Here is a 14,632-nt window from a genome sequence, read left to right as displayed (position 1 = left end):
CCATGGAGCTCATCCATTCCTCATTGACACCAATTCCTGGGGGTGGTGATGATCTGTGATGGAGCAGCATTTTCCCCGTTCCCGAGAGGACATTTATCTGGCATCTTCTGCCCACTCTCCAAGTCAAAGCTCCCTGGAGTCTCACCTCTGAGCCCTGCATCCCAGACATGGTCTTGTCTCCTCGGTCTCCCTTCCTGAGCTCAGCCACTCACTTCACACCTCACCTCGACTAAATCTCACCTCGGCAACACCCCACCTCGGCTAAACCCGACACCTCGACTAAATCCTCTACTATATTTCACCTCACACCTAAACCCCTCACCTCCACTAAACCTCACACCTCACGACTAATCTTCTTCTCACTCTTAAACCTCGCCTCGACTAAACCTCACCTCGACTAAACTTTTCCCTCGACTAAACTTTAACTCAAACCTCACTAAACCCTACCTCACTAAACCGCCTTGGCTAAACCCCACCTCACCTCAACTAAACCTCACCTCGTCTAAACCTCGCCTCAACTAAATCTCAATTAACTAAATTTCACTAAACCTCAAAACTCACTGAATCTCATCTCACTAAACTGCACAAGACTAAACTTTACCTCAACTAAACCTCACCTCAACCCAAACCTCACATTGACTCAACCCCACACCTCAACAAAACCCTCACCTCCACTAAACTTTACCTCACTAAACATCACCTCACTAAACCGCCTTGGCTAAACCCCACCTCACCTCAACTAAACCTCCCACCTCACGACTAAAATTTACCTCAACTAAACCTCACCTCGTCTAAACCTTACCTCAACTAAATCTCAATTAACTAAATTTCATTAATGCGCAAAACTCACTGAATCTCACCTCACTAAACTGAGCAAGACTAAACTTTACCTCAACTAAACCTCCCACCTCACCACTAAACTCCACCTCACCACTAAACTCCACCTCACACCTAATCGCCGCCTCTCTCCCGCTATTTATCCCAGGGAGCTTTGACATGGAGAGTGGGCAGAAGATGCCGGATAAATGTCCTCTCGGGAGCCTGGGAACGGGGAAAATGCTGCTGCTCCTGCTATCCCCCCCGCCCCGCTCGCTCTGCCTCTCGCAGTGTAATCAGTGTTGTGGGGGAACAGTGTGTGTGATGATACCATTAAAATGCAGAATATATCTCATCTATCAATTCACAGATTTTTGTTGGTTTTCTTTTAAAATGATTTCTGCAAGTTTCTGCCCTCTAAAATGGCGTCATGACGTACTACGGTTTTTATGGTCGATTGGTCAACCTTGTTCCTCTAGTATCTTTGGTTGAGGTAAAGTTTAGTGGAGGCTAGGATTGGGTGTGAGGTGACGTTTAGTTGAGGCTGGGTTTAGTCGAGGTGTGGGGTTTAGTCGAGGCGAGGGGTTTGGTCGAGGCGAGGGGTTTGGTCGAGGCGAGGGGTTTGGTCGAGGCGAGGGGTTTGGTCGAGGCGAGGGGTTTGGTCGAGGCGAGGGGTTTGGTCGAGGCGAGGGGTTTGGTCGAGGCGAGGGGTTTGGTCGAGGCGAGGGGTTTGGTCGAGGCGAGGGGTTTGGTCGAGGCGAGGGGTTTGGTCGAGGCGAGGGGCTTGGTCGATGTGAGACACAGGATGATTAAACCACCAGGGACAGGACGATTGAACTACCACTCTACCAGGGACAGGGCTATTAAACCGCCAGGGACAGGACGATTGAACTACCACTCAACCAAGGACAGGGCTATTAAACCATCAGGGACAGGATGGTTGAACTACCACTCTACCAGGGACAGGGCAATTAAACCGTCAAGGACAGGGTGATTGAACTACCACCGAGTTCGTTGGGGCACTGATAATGTGGTACAGGGATAGAGGCAGGCTGGGCAAAGGGCCGTAAATTTAGGAGAGTGTCTAAGCAGCAGGGATGGGTTGAAATGGGTCATGAAGGTAACTAAGGGTCATGTGGATAACTACTGCGCTTGCTCAATGAGGTAAATGAATATTGCAAATACGCCCCTGATCGGGGAACTGCCAATTGCCATGCACATACAATGTATGATCTGGGGGGGGGTACCCGGGGCGGTACAGAAGATTGTGCACCTCAGCGCTCTGATTGGAAGGAGCCCGAAGGGGAGGGGGATTCAGCAAAAGGGAGGGAGATTCAACGAAGTTGTACTGTATAAAGAGAAGGCACTGTCTTTGTCTCGGTGTGTCTCGGTTTGGAGAGGCACCCGGCTCTGCAGACTCGTGAATAAACTTGTCTTGTTTCCACGACTTTGTCTCTGGCATCGTGATTGTGAGCACTCACATTTACATCTCACAGTCGAGGAGGGGTTTAGTCGAGGCGAGGGGTTTAGTCGAGGCGAGGGGTTTACTCGAGGCAAGGGGTTTTATACTGGACTCGCCGAATGTCCCTATACGGCTATCTAGCAAGCTAAACAATTGACCCAATAAAGACCAGTAGTGATTGTGATTGTGAGCACTCACGTTTACATCTCACAAGCTTGGGGGCTCGTCCGGGATCGCCACTTTGGCCGCTTGGCGGAGGCGCGGAAGGAAGGGAAGGTGCACCCTGCTGATTTCAGCAGTCCCTGATCTCCTTGCTTGCCATCAGCCGTTTGAGCGAGTGATATCCGGACAAGAGACTCGTGGAAACAAGAGGGAATCCGGAGAAAGGAAGGGATCAATCGAGAAATTTCTGTGCACAGGACCCGGGTAAGAAAATTGACTATTAAATATTATTCGGGCGATTGGGTTCTGTCGGAAGGGAGAGGTCGGACAGGGAGGATGGGTAATTCTTGTGTTAAGAATAATGACCCAGGGGATAAAAAATGTGCCAAGGAAAAGGGACCAAGGGAAGAGGGTCCCCCCATTCCGCCCGATAGTCCGTTAGGGCGAATGTTACAACTCTGGGGAGAAGGAGGCACAGGGTGTAAAAATAAGGAGACTATGATTAAATTCTGTTATTTTGATTGGCCAAAGGAACCAATAAAAGGGAGTTCAGTCTGGTGGCCACGACTGGGCTCCGATGAGGATTGGGTACGGCAGGCATTAAACGTGTTTGTCAATTCAAAAACTCCCCAATCTGGAGGAAAGTTGTTATGTAGGCTGTTGGGTTCCTCAGGTACGTTTACTAGAATTGGCAGGTAAACAAGAACCAAATGTTCCCAAATGGGATCCCTTGGAACATTTGCCACCACCATACATGGTCCCACCGCCTCCCCTTTCCGGGTCTATACCCGAACAACCAAGGGAAGACGGAGGGGAGACGTCAGGTGGAGGAGGACAGGGAGCGGCAGAGAATCTGCCTTCCCTAGAACTCCGTAGATCCCGTCGAATAGAGGAAAGGAAGGGTGAAACTTCAACTGCATATCCCTTGAGGGAGGTCCCCATGGGCGGACAAGGAGGGGGATTCGGATTTGTAAACGTTCCCCTGACCAGTACGGAGGTTAGGAATTAAAAAAAGGATATGAAGGGTTTGCTGGAAGATCCCTTGGGGTTAGCAGAGCAACTCGACCAGTTTTTGGGCCCAAATATATATACCTGGGACGAACTGATGTCCATTATGGGAAATCTGTTCGACTCTGCAGAAAGATAAATGATTAGACAGGCTGGAATTAAAATTTGGGAGTGATCCGGGCATCATCCAGCTGTTGCGGGGAACGTGAAGTACCTGATTGCCTCGCCCAATTGGGACAAGCAGTCCGAAGAGGGTCGGAAAAGCATGAGAGAACTCCGGGAAATAATAATAAAAGGAATAAGGGAGGCCGTGCCTAAGGGACAAAATTTTGAGCGAGCATTTGAGAACCAGCAGGCAAAGGATGAGGCCCCCACTACCTTCCTACGAAGGTTAAGAAAGAACATGCAGCAATATTCAGGGATTGACCCGGAGTCAGACGCCGGGCAACAACTCTTGAGGGCGAATTTTGTAACCAAATCCTGCCCGATGTCCGGAAGAAATTAGAAAAAATAGAGGATTGGAATGAGAAACCATTAAATCTATTATTAACAGAGGCACAGAAAGTATATGTGCGGCGGGATGAGGTTTGAAGGTTAATTGGCTGGGTAAATGTAAAAAATTGTCCCTAGTGGGTGTAGGATAGTGTTAATGTACGGGGATCGCTGGGCGGCGCGGACTTGGTGGGCCGAAAAGGCCTGTTTCCGCGCTGTATATATATGATATGATATGATATGAAAGGCAGAAGGGGAAAGCCAAAATGATGATGCAGGCGGTAAAGCAAGTGGTTGAGCAGGACCGAGAAGGGGATAGACGGAAAGAGACCTATAGGGGAAGAGGAAGAGGAATAAGGGGAAGAATGGGAAGCGAGAGAAGAGATATAGGACGCGATGGGGCATGGAGAACAGGACCTTCTAGGTATTATCACTGCAATGGGGAAGGACATTCCAAAAGAGAGTGCCCTAAACTAAGGAGAGAGGTTCAGTCGTATGCCCTGATGGAAGAGGAATAGGGGGGTCAGGGGTTCCCCTCCTTGGGGTTAACAGGACACAAACGGGAACCCCTAGTAAATTTAAAACTCGGACCCCAAGGAGAAGACACAGTGTTTATGGTAGATTCGGGGGCTGAAAGATCAAGTGTGACCAGAATACCTGAAGGGATGGCGACCGGGAAAGGGCATGTGCAGATTTCTGGAGTAGGAGGGAAAGTGATGGCGGCCCCGGAGATAGAAGGAGTAAAAGTCAAATACGAAAATAGGGAGGCGGTGGAAGATTTGATTCTAGTTCCACAGGCTGGAGTAAACTTAATGGGACGGGATCTGCAGATCCAGTTGGCAATAGGAACGGCACCTGTGGAAGGGCGGATAGTGGTCCAATTATATAAACTAAAAGAAGATGATGAACAGAGAGGATCAATGATCAGGTCTGGTCTAGGGAAGGAAATAGAGGGGGGCTGAGGATACCACCCCTCCGGATAGCCCTCCGGGAAGGGTATGACGTGGTGCGAGTCAGCCAATACCCTATCTCCAGCCAATCATTGAAAATCTATTGAAGGAGGGAGTATTGGAAAGTTGCATGTCCCCTTATAATACCCCTATCTTACCCGTACGAAAGACAGACGGTACATTCCAGCTGGTACAGGACCTCCGAGAACTAAATAAGGTGGTCCGGACTAGGTATCCGGTGGTCCCTAACCCAAACACGATTATGGGACGGATACCCCCCAGTCACAATTGGTTCAGTGTAGTGGATCTAAAAGATGCATTCTGGAGTTGTCCCTTGGATGAGGGGAGCCGAGACTTGTTCGCTTTTGAATGGGAAAACCCAGGAACGGGTAGAAAGCAACAGTATCGCTGGAAAGTACTTCCTCAGGGATTTACTGAATCTCCAAACCTGTTCGGTCAAATCTTGGAACAGGTGTTAGAGGAATACCCGTGTGTCCCCCGGATCCAGCTCCTGCAGTATGTGGATGACCTCCTGATCTCTGGAGAGGGAGAAGGGGAGGTGCGGGATACCACTATAATATTACTAAATTTCCTGGGAGAGAAGGGACTAAGGGTATCGAGGAATAAACTCCAGTTTGTGGAACAAGAGGTGAAGTACCTGGGCCACCTAATTAGTGGGGGAAAGCGAAGAATAAATCCTGAAAGAATCACAGGAATCACAGGCTTGCCGATGCCTCGGAATAAAAAGGAAATCAGAAAATTTCTGGGGCTAATTGGGTACTGTAGACTCTGGATCGATGACTATGCCAGACAAGTCCGGTTCTTGTATAACAAGCTAGGAGATGAGAAAGATAAGGTGGAATGGAACCCGAAAGAACAACAGGATTTCCATCAGCTAAAGAATAGCTTGATAACCACTCCTGTTTTAGCCCTGCCATCAATAGGCCAGCCCTACCATCTGTTTGTAAATGTGGAGGATGGGATAGCCCTCGGGGTATTGACTCAGAGGAGGGGGGGAAGCCGCAGCCTGTGGCATTCTTATCAAAAATATTGGACCCAGTGTCACGAGGATGGCCTGAATGTATACAGGCAGTGGCAGCCACAGCGGTCCTAGTAGAGGAGAGCAGGAAATTGACCTTTGGGGGGGTTTTGGTGGTCTCCACCCCACATACGGTGAGAACAATATTGGCACAGAAGTCTCAGAGGTGGTTGACAGACTCAAGGATATTAAAGTATGAAGCTATCCTGATGGAAAAGGATGATTTGACCCTAATTACGGACAAAAACTTCAACCCATCTCAGTTTTTGTACCCGCCCGAAGAAAAAGAAAAAGAGACAGAAAATCCAGAACATGATTGTAGCGAAAGAATAGAATTAGAGACCAAGAGTAGGGAGGACCTGGGGGAGCAGCCTCTGGCTGAGGGAGGTCGATGGTTTATAGATGGGTCATCTTGGTGCATAGATGGGAAAAGACACAGTGGATACGCCATAATTGACGGGAATACATTAAGTGAAATAGAGGCTGGACGATTACCTGGGAGCTGGTCAGCCCAGTCCTGTGAGCTCTATGCCCTGATGCGGGCATTGGAGTTACTCGAAGTCCAAGAAGGCACCATATATACTGATAAGGGGGAAGTCTTTTAGGACTGAGATGAGAACGTTTTTTTTCACACAGCGAGTGGAGAATCTGTGGAATTCTCTGCCACAGAAGGTAGTTGAGGCCAGTTCATTGGCTATATTTAAGAGGGAGTTAGATGTGGCCCTTGTAGCTAAAGGGATCAGGGGGGTATGGAGAGAAGGCAGGTACGGGATACTGAGTTGGATGATCAGCCATGATCATATTGAATGGCGGTGCAGGTTCCAAGGGCCGAATGGCCTACTCCTGCACCTATTTTCTATGTTTCTATGATTCGAAATATGCTTTTGGGGTGGTGCATACCTTTGGAAAGATTTGGAAGGAAAGGGGAAAGATAACAGCGAGAGGAAAGGAGTTAGCACATGAACAGTTGATTGAAAAAACCTTGGAATCATTAGCAAAGCCAGAGCAAATAGCAGTAGTACATGTGGCGGGACACCAGAAGGGAAATTCTCTAGAGGCCCGGGGAAACAGAGCCGCGGACGAAATGGCAAAATGGGCGGCTTTATAGGGGACAGTAAAGATGATGTCTCTGATACCTCTCAGGGAAGGGATGGAGAAGATACCCGTGTTTTCCGAATTCGAGATAGGTAGGATGAATGAGTTGGGAGCAAAAATAGCAAAAGATGGACGGTGGTGGACGCCGGATGGGAAGCAACTGCTAAATAAGGAGATTATCAGAGAATTATTGGGGAGATTACATTCCCAGTCACACTGGGGGGCTCAGGCATTATGTGATACCCTTTTACGTACGTATGCTTGTAGGGGAATATATACTCTGGCTAAACAAGCAGTCTCAAGCTGTGTCATCTGTCAGAAGATAAATAAGAAAGTGATGAGGGCAATACCGGGAGGAGGTCAACAGTTAGCCATCAGACCATTCCAGAGAGTACAGGTAGATTTTACTGAACTCCCTAGGGTGCAGAAATGGAAATACCTCCTAGTGGTAGTGGATCACTTTACTCGTTGGGTGGAAGCATTTCCCACAGTAAATGCCACTTCACAGGTGGTAGCCAAAATTCTATTGGAACAAATAATCCCGCGGTATGGAATCATCGAATCTCTCGATTCAGATCGAGGAACCCATTTCGCATCAAAAGCCCATTTGCTCATTTGTGATGCCCTGGGGATAAAATGGAAGTTGCATACTCCCTGGCACCCGCAGAGTTCGGGAATGGTGGAGAGGATGAATGGCACCCTAAAGACACAAATTACCAAACTAATGGAGGAGACTACCTTGGACTATGTGCTTGCCGATAGCCTTGCTTAGAATTCGAACCGCCCCACGAAAGGATATAGCAGTATCCCCCGACAAAATGTTGTTTGGGTTACCTTATTTGGGAAAGATAGAAGGAATACCCACCTTAGAGGGAAGTGATGTTTTCTTAAGGAACTATCTATTGGCAGTATCTCGTTCTATTACAGAATTAATATCCAAGGGGCTGCTGGCACAGAGTCCCCCTCTCGACTTTCCAATCCATTCTGTGAAGGCGGGAGACTGGGTTCTTGTGAAATCGTGGAAGGAGAAGTTGCAACCCCGTTGGACTGGTCCGTATTTGGTATTGTTGACCACGGAGACGGCAGTGCGGACGAAAGAGAAAGGGTGGACACACGCAGCGCGAATAAAGGGACCAGTGGAACCTCCAGCTGAGGAGGACTGGACAGTAAGGCAAGGGAGGAAACCACTGACTCTGATCTTTGAGAAAGAACGATTGAACTGGAAGATTACAATGCAGTGCGTGGCACTGGTGCTCATGATGGTTGCCACTGTAAGTAAATGCATGGACAGCTGTGATAAATGTTACCGCCCCATCAGGTATGGCGGGCAAATCATAAGGTCTTTTACCTATTATTCCGATGCACCTGACGCATGTTATACCTTTAGGGCCAAGACCAGCTGTAAGGAGGGGGGGGTAGAATACTACCTAGTGCAGAATTTGGGATACTCAGGGGCAAGGATAGGTAGCATCTGCCCCAAAGGAGAGAGATGGTTTTGCTTATGGAAAGCCGGACAATGGGGGATGGGGTCCCGGTTGGGGAAGGAACATCTAGACAGGCAAAAGGAAATCCTAATAAACTGGCTACGAGCAAAAGGGACAACCCGACCAGCCCCACCAGCCCCAACTAAGGGACCTCAAGTACATGTATCCTTGTACGAAGAGATACAGAAATTCCTGAATTGGGAGGGAATCTCTTTGTGGACCTGGCTACCAGGATTGCTCAGACACTAAATGTCAAGGACTGCTGGGTTTGTGGAGGACCTCTTATGAGTTCTCAATGGCCTTGGAGGGGATCAACTGTCGAAGTGGGGGACCTATTTGGGTGGAACATCACGAAAGGGAGAGATCGGGGGCCCCAGGAATGGCTATTGACTGACGCTCCAATAGGGACGGAATGTATAGCTCGACCAAAGACTCAGGGGAGAGAAGAAGTAGGCATTAGTCCTTGTCAATGCATCTTAACCTTGTGGGTGAACCAGACACGGACCTGGTGGCCTGAGGAACCTAAATGGTATCTGACCAAAGAAGACTGGGGAAATTGTACAAACATTACCCCAGTCCGAGATAAAACAGGCAACGAAAGCCGAGTCTGGAACTGCACAGGGAACAACCCATATCAGGGGTTACCAGTTTTACGGGACCTCTGGGAGAGGGACACAGTCAGTGGACCTGCTCCAGAGGGATTACTCTGGATCTGTGGACATAAGGCCTACTCAATACTTCCGGGAAAATGGAGTGGAGCGTGTTTCATTGGGTTAGTGCAGCCGGGATTCTTTTTATTGCCAGCCGGGGAGGACGAATGCTGGGCACTCCAGTGTTTGATAACCTACAAAGGGAAAAAAGAGAGTTGGAGATAGGAACCTGGGAGGATGATGAGTGGCCTCCGGCCTGAATCATTTCATATTATGGGCCAGCCACCAGGGCTCAGGATGGTTCCTGGGGATATCGTACCCCGGTGTACATGCTAAACCGGATAATACGCTTACAGGCTGTATTGGAGGTGATCACTAATCGAACGGCTGCCGCACTAGAGATGTTGGCAAAGCAGCAAACGCAGATGAGAACAGCAATATACCAAAATCGATTGGCCCTAGACTACCTCCTAGCCGAAGAAGGAGGGGTATGTGGGAAATTCAACCTCTCTAATTGTTGACTGAATATTGACAATAACGGACAGGCAGTAATGGACATATCCGAAGGAATCCGGAAATTGGCGCATGTTCCAGTGCAAAACTGGAACTCAATTATGGGCATTGGATGGTGGGATTCCCTCCTGGGAGGGTCATGGTGGAGAACGGTGGCACAGGTGATCTTATGTGCACTGGCTGGGCTGATCTTTATTCCCTGTTGTGTACCTTGTCTTAGGGAGCTCATAACTAGGAGCATAAGTCAGATGCAGGCTGTAGCAGTGCCAATGGGGACAAGAGGGGAGGTGCAGAGAATCATGATAATGCAGCCAGGGAAGGTTCTGGATTCCCAGAGTAAGGAAATTAGGAGAATGCTACATCAATTGGAGACAAAGGAGTTTGAAAATGGGGTTTAATCAGGGAATGCGTAGCAAAAGAAAAAGGATGGATTGTGAGAAACAGGATGATTAAACCACCAGGGACAGGACGATTGAACTACCACTCTACCAGGGACAGGGCTATTAAACCGCCAGGGACAGGACGATTGAACTACCACTCTACCAGGGACAGGGCTATTAAACCGCCAGGGACAGGATGATTGAACTACCACTCAACCAAGGTCAAGTCAAAGTCAAAGTCAACTTTATTGTCAATTTTCAGTTAGTTTACACAGACAGAAAATCGAAATACCGTTTCCCACAATCCCGAGGAATAAAGTGCATTAAATTAAGTTAAAATTAAAAAGGCACAGCAAACAACAATCAATATAAAATATAGTCACTTCAATGAAAAAAAGATGAAGATGAATATATTACAATAAAAAAAAAAAAATGAACAGTAGTGCAAAGCCTGTCCATAGCAGCGTTAAAAAAAGGACAGGGCTATTAAACCGTCAGGGACAGGATGATTGAACTACCACTCAATCAAGGACAGGGCTATTAAACCGTCAGGGACAGTATGGTTGAACTACCACTCAACCAGGGACAGGGCTATTAAACCGTCAGGGACAGGGTGATTCAACTACCACCGAGTTCGTTGGGGCACTGATAATGTGGTACAGGGATTGAGGCAGGCTGGACAAAGGGCCGTAAATTTAGGAGAGTGTCTAAGCAGCAGGGATGGGTTGAAATGGGTCATGAAGGTAACTAAGGGTCATGTGGATAACTACTGCGCTTGCTCAATGAGGTAAATGAATATTGCAAATACGCCCCTGATCGGGGAACTGCCAATTGCCATGCACATACAATGTATGATCTGGGGGGGTACCCGGGGCGGTACAGAAGATTGTGCACCTCAGCGCTCTGATTGGAAGGAGCCCGAAGGGGAGGGGGATTCAGCAAAAGGGAGGGAGATTCAACGAAGTTGTACTGTATAAAGAGAAGGCACTGTCTTTGTCTCGGTGTGTCTCGGTTTGGAGAGGCACCCGGCTCTGCAGACTCGTGAATAAACTTGTCTTGTTTCCACGACTTTGTCTCTGGCATCGTGATTGTGAGCACTCACATTTACATCTCACAGTCGAGGAGGGGTTTAGTCGAGGCGAGGGGTTTAGTCGAGGCGAGGGGTTTTATACTGGACTCGCCGAATACCTATCCGGCTATCTAGCAAGCTAAACAATTGACCCAATAAAGACCAGTAGAGACGAGCTGTCGTTTGATACTTTACTGAATTCAAATGTGAAACTGTAACGTTTAGGCACAAAAAGAAATAACATAGGGTTTAGTTACATTATACGTTTAGTATAGGAACATATAAAGATGATGTCACTAAACATAATTACTTACAGACATTGCGTCTAACAAACTCTGTGACGAAGGATGGCAGCAGATTACACGCAGATGAATCACACTGTCTACACCATGAGGTTTCCCTTTCTGACCTGCACTTCCTGTTTATGACAACTTCCTGTCTATTGTAGTGACCATAGGGATTGGTCCTGAGAGTCGAACCCTCGGATTGGCCAGCAAGGTCACATGGTGGTGCGACCATAGGGATTGGTCCTGAGAGTCGAACCCGCTGATTGGCCAGCAAGGTCAGGTGGTGGCAGTGGGAAGAGAACTTCGATGTGAACAGTTTGAGTTAATGGTTGTCTGTAATCTCGTTTGTTCTCCTTTGTAATTGAATATTGCTGCCGCAATAAACTTCTTTAACAAAGTACAAGCCTCCAGACTCGCCATACTAATCCCTTAACGATCTTATATGTTTCAATAAGATCCCTCTCATCCTTCTAAATTCCAGAGTATACAAGCCTAGTCTTTCAACATACGACAGTCCCGCCATTCCGGGGGATTAACCTGGTGAACCTACGCTGCACGCCCTCAATAGCAAGAATGGCCTTCCTCAAATTTGGAGACCAAAACTGCACACAGTACTCCAGGTGCGGTCTCACTAGGGCCCTGTACAACTGCAGAACTCCCCCTTCTCCTGTTACTCTCAATCCCCCTCTCTGTGTACTGTTACTCACTCCCCCTTTCCTCCTGTACTGTTATTGTGGGAAGAACTGACCTGTTGTGTTTTGTAATGAACATGGGCAGCACGGTACTGTGGGAATAGAGCGGCACGGTGGCTCGGCGGTAGAGTTGCTGCCTCACGGTTTACTTCTGCGGTGAGGAAGAGACCGTGTACCATTTGTACTTACAGTGTGAGAGGTTGCAGCCCGTGTTCGAGTCTCTATAGGGGCTGCTCCCCAAGTTTTGGCTCCATTTTAGTCCTGTGCTCCTGATTTTTGGGCACCCGGTACAGAGGGGGGGAGGGTCGGGAGGGACGGTGGGGTCTCCCTGTCGGTCTGCTCCTGGGCCTGGCCAAGATGGCCATTTGCGGGTCCAGGCAGCGGGTAGTCGACGGCCGCACCGGGGTCGGCTGCCTGCCCCTCTTCCGGGCCAACGTCCGTGCCCGCGTGTCCCTGAGAGGGAACACGTGGTGTCCACGGGCCGCTGGAGGCCTTCCGTGAACGCTGGTCGCCGCGGGACGTCGAGTGTATTATTGATAAAGTTGGCAATGTATTAGTTTGATGTTTGTTTGTTTGTAAACTGCCAATATCGGCAGCCTTTGATCGTGTTACCCTTTTGTATGTTTGTTTTGTTTTCTGAATAAAAGCTTTTGTATATATTTTAAAAAAGAGACCCGGGTTTGATCCTGACTACAGGTGCTGTCTGTACGGGGTTTATACGCTATCTCCGTGACCGCGTGGGTTTTCTCCGGGTGCTCCGGTTTCCTCCCACACTCCAAAAACGTGCAGGTTTGTAGGTTAATTGGCTGCAGTAAATTGTCCCTCATGGTGTAGGATAGTGCTTGTGTGTGGGGTGATACATGGTGATCGCTGGTCAGCGTGGACTCGTTGAGACAAAGGGCCTGTTTCCACGCTCCATCTCTAAAGCCTAAAATAAAGAATACTTAATTCCAGTGAAGTTTCCTATCAGTGCAAGACTAAACTGTTTAAATGTTGGGATAGTCCCTGCCTCAACTACCTCCTCTGGCAGCTTGTTCCACACATCCGTGGGCTGAATGGCCTAATTCTGCTCCTATCACTTATGACCTTTGTCAGCTTGACGGCAGCTGAATCCAATCCCCTCCATTAGAGTCGGAAGACGGGTCCCGACCCGAAACATCGCCTTTCCATGTCCTCCACAGATGCTGCCTGACCCGCTGAGTTACTCCGGCGCTGTGTATTTTATTTGTAATCCAGCATCTGCAGTTCCTTGTGTCTCCCCTCCATTTCCTGACGCTTCCCTCGCACACCCTCCCGCCCGCACTCACCAGGGTCCCACACACACACGCACTCGTCGCCCACCGCGGGAACCTCACGGCGGCCGGAGGAGCAGGGACCACGTCACAAGCGCATCGGACACAGACTGGGGAAACAGCTTGCATGAGCCGCGTGTGTATTGATGCAGCGCTGCAGAGGGTGAAGCCGGCCGGCTGAACAAAGAGCATAAATACTGGACGGTGCATGTGTGCAGGCGCTGCAGCGGTGGGGGTGGAGAGCCGAGCGCTGGGAAGGTTTGGTGATGAGGCAGGAGGGGATTACACAGTGACCAGCGCCGTGCGTCCACTGAGCCACTGCACTTCCCATCAGCAACAACAGGGAACATGATGCACGGAGCTCCCAGGTAGTTGGTGCAACCGCCATTAAACATACTCCAATCACATTGATTTACAACACAATTACTTTAATAACATGAGAATAACATGAACAGATTTAGCCGGGACAACGCGGGTGCTGGTCAATCGCCTCACACAGAAATATTTTAAATACAACGCAGAATGATACAAATTAAAACACATTTCGGATCTCAAACCTCCGTTAAATAAATTACATCAACCAACACAACCAACGATTCAATTTACAAACTCACCTTCTCCTTATACTTCGAACAACACATTAAACGTTCAAACTCCAGTGTCAGCATTTTACTGATCACCGCTTCAAGAAATCTCACAGGAATAAAGTGAAACCTGCAGGGACCAGCAGTTTGATCAAAGTAACCGGAGCAATGAGCCCACGGCACAGAACGGTTCTCCTGACTTGCGGCAACAATAAAAGTGGCTGCTGTATCAATCGCCATGTTGATGAACTCAGTGCGAGAACCAGACTGCATCACAACAGCACAGTCAGAATATCCCAGTGGGGGCAGTCTATCCCAGTCGGAAGATGCAGTCTGGAGAGGGTCGGACATGCGGCAATGATACCCGTCCCTGGTCCCCAATTCACACACGGAGTGGGAACCATGGACCCATCCCTGACACCCCAGACTTCTCCACACAAAGTATCACCATAAAGAGGGAAATACAGCAAGTGCCAATATTGATACTGACTGAAAACAAAAATAATTACTCAACGTAATTCAAAAGGAGATAATTGAAATAATATAAAATGAAATAATATAAAGGAAATTATAGCACTGACAATTGGTGAACTTTTACTGTTCTACACAGGCTCTCAGGTGAACAGTGAAAGCTGTTGTGTCCTTAAAAACATTCCC

At 48.4% G+C, this 14,632-nt stretch overlaps 1 protein-coding gene across 1 annotated transcript in view; it reads right to left on the bottom strand.

Annotated features, from left to right (window-relative positions):
* LOC144612139 (uncharacterized) overlaps positions 1–14,326 on the bottom strand; it is a 41,176-nt gene extending 26,850 nt beyond the window's left edge. The window contains exon 1 of the mRNA XM_078431699.1: positions 14,006–14,326. Within this exon, the coding sequence (XP_078287825.1) occupies positions 14,006–14,326 (321 nt within the window). The remainder of the gene's footprint in view (positions 1–14,005) is intronic.
* Between the last annotated feature and the right edge of the window lie 306 nt (positions 14,327–14,632).

Source organism: Rhinoraja longicauda, chromosome 43 (assembly GCF_053455715.1).
Source record: "Rhinoraja longicauda isolate Sanriku21f chromosome 43, sRhiLon1.1, whole genome shotgun sequence".
NCBI lineage: Eukaryota > Metazoa > Chordata > Chondrichthyes > Rajiformes > Arhynchobatidae > Rhinoraja > Rhinoraja longicauda.
The sequence above is the reverse complement of the archived record's forward strand: the minus strand, read 5'-3'. Positions and strand labels throughout refer to the sequence as shown.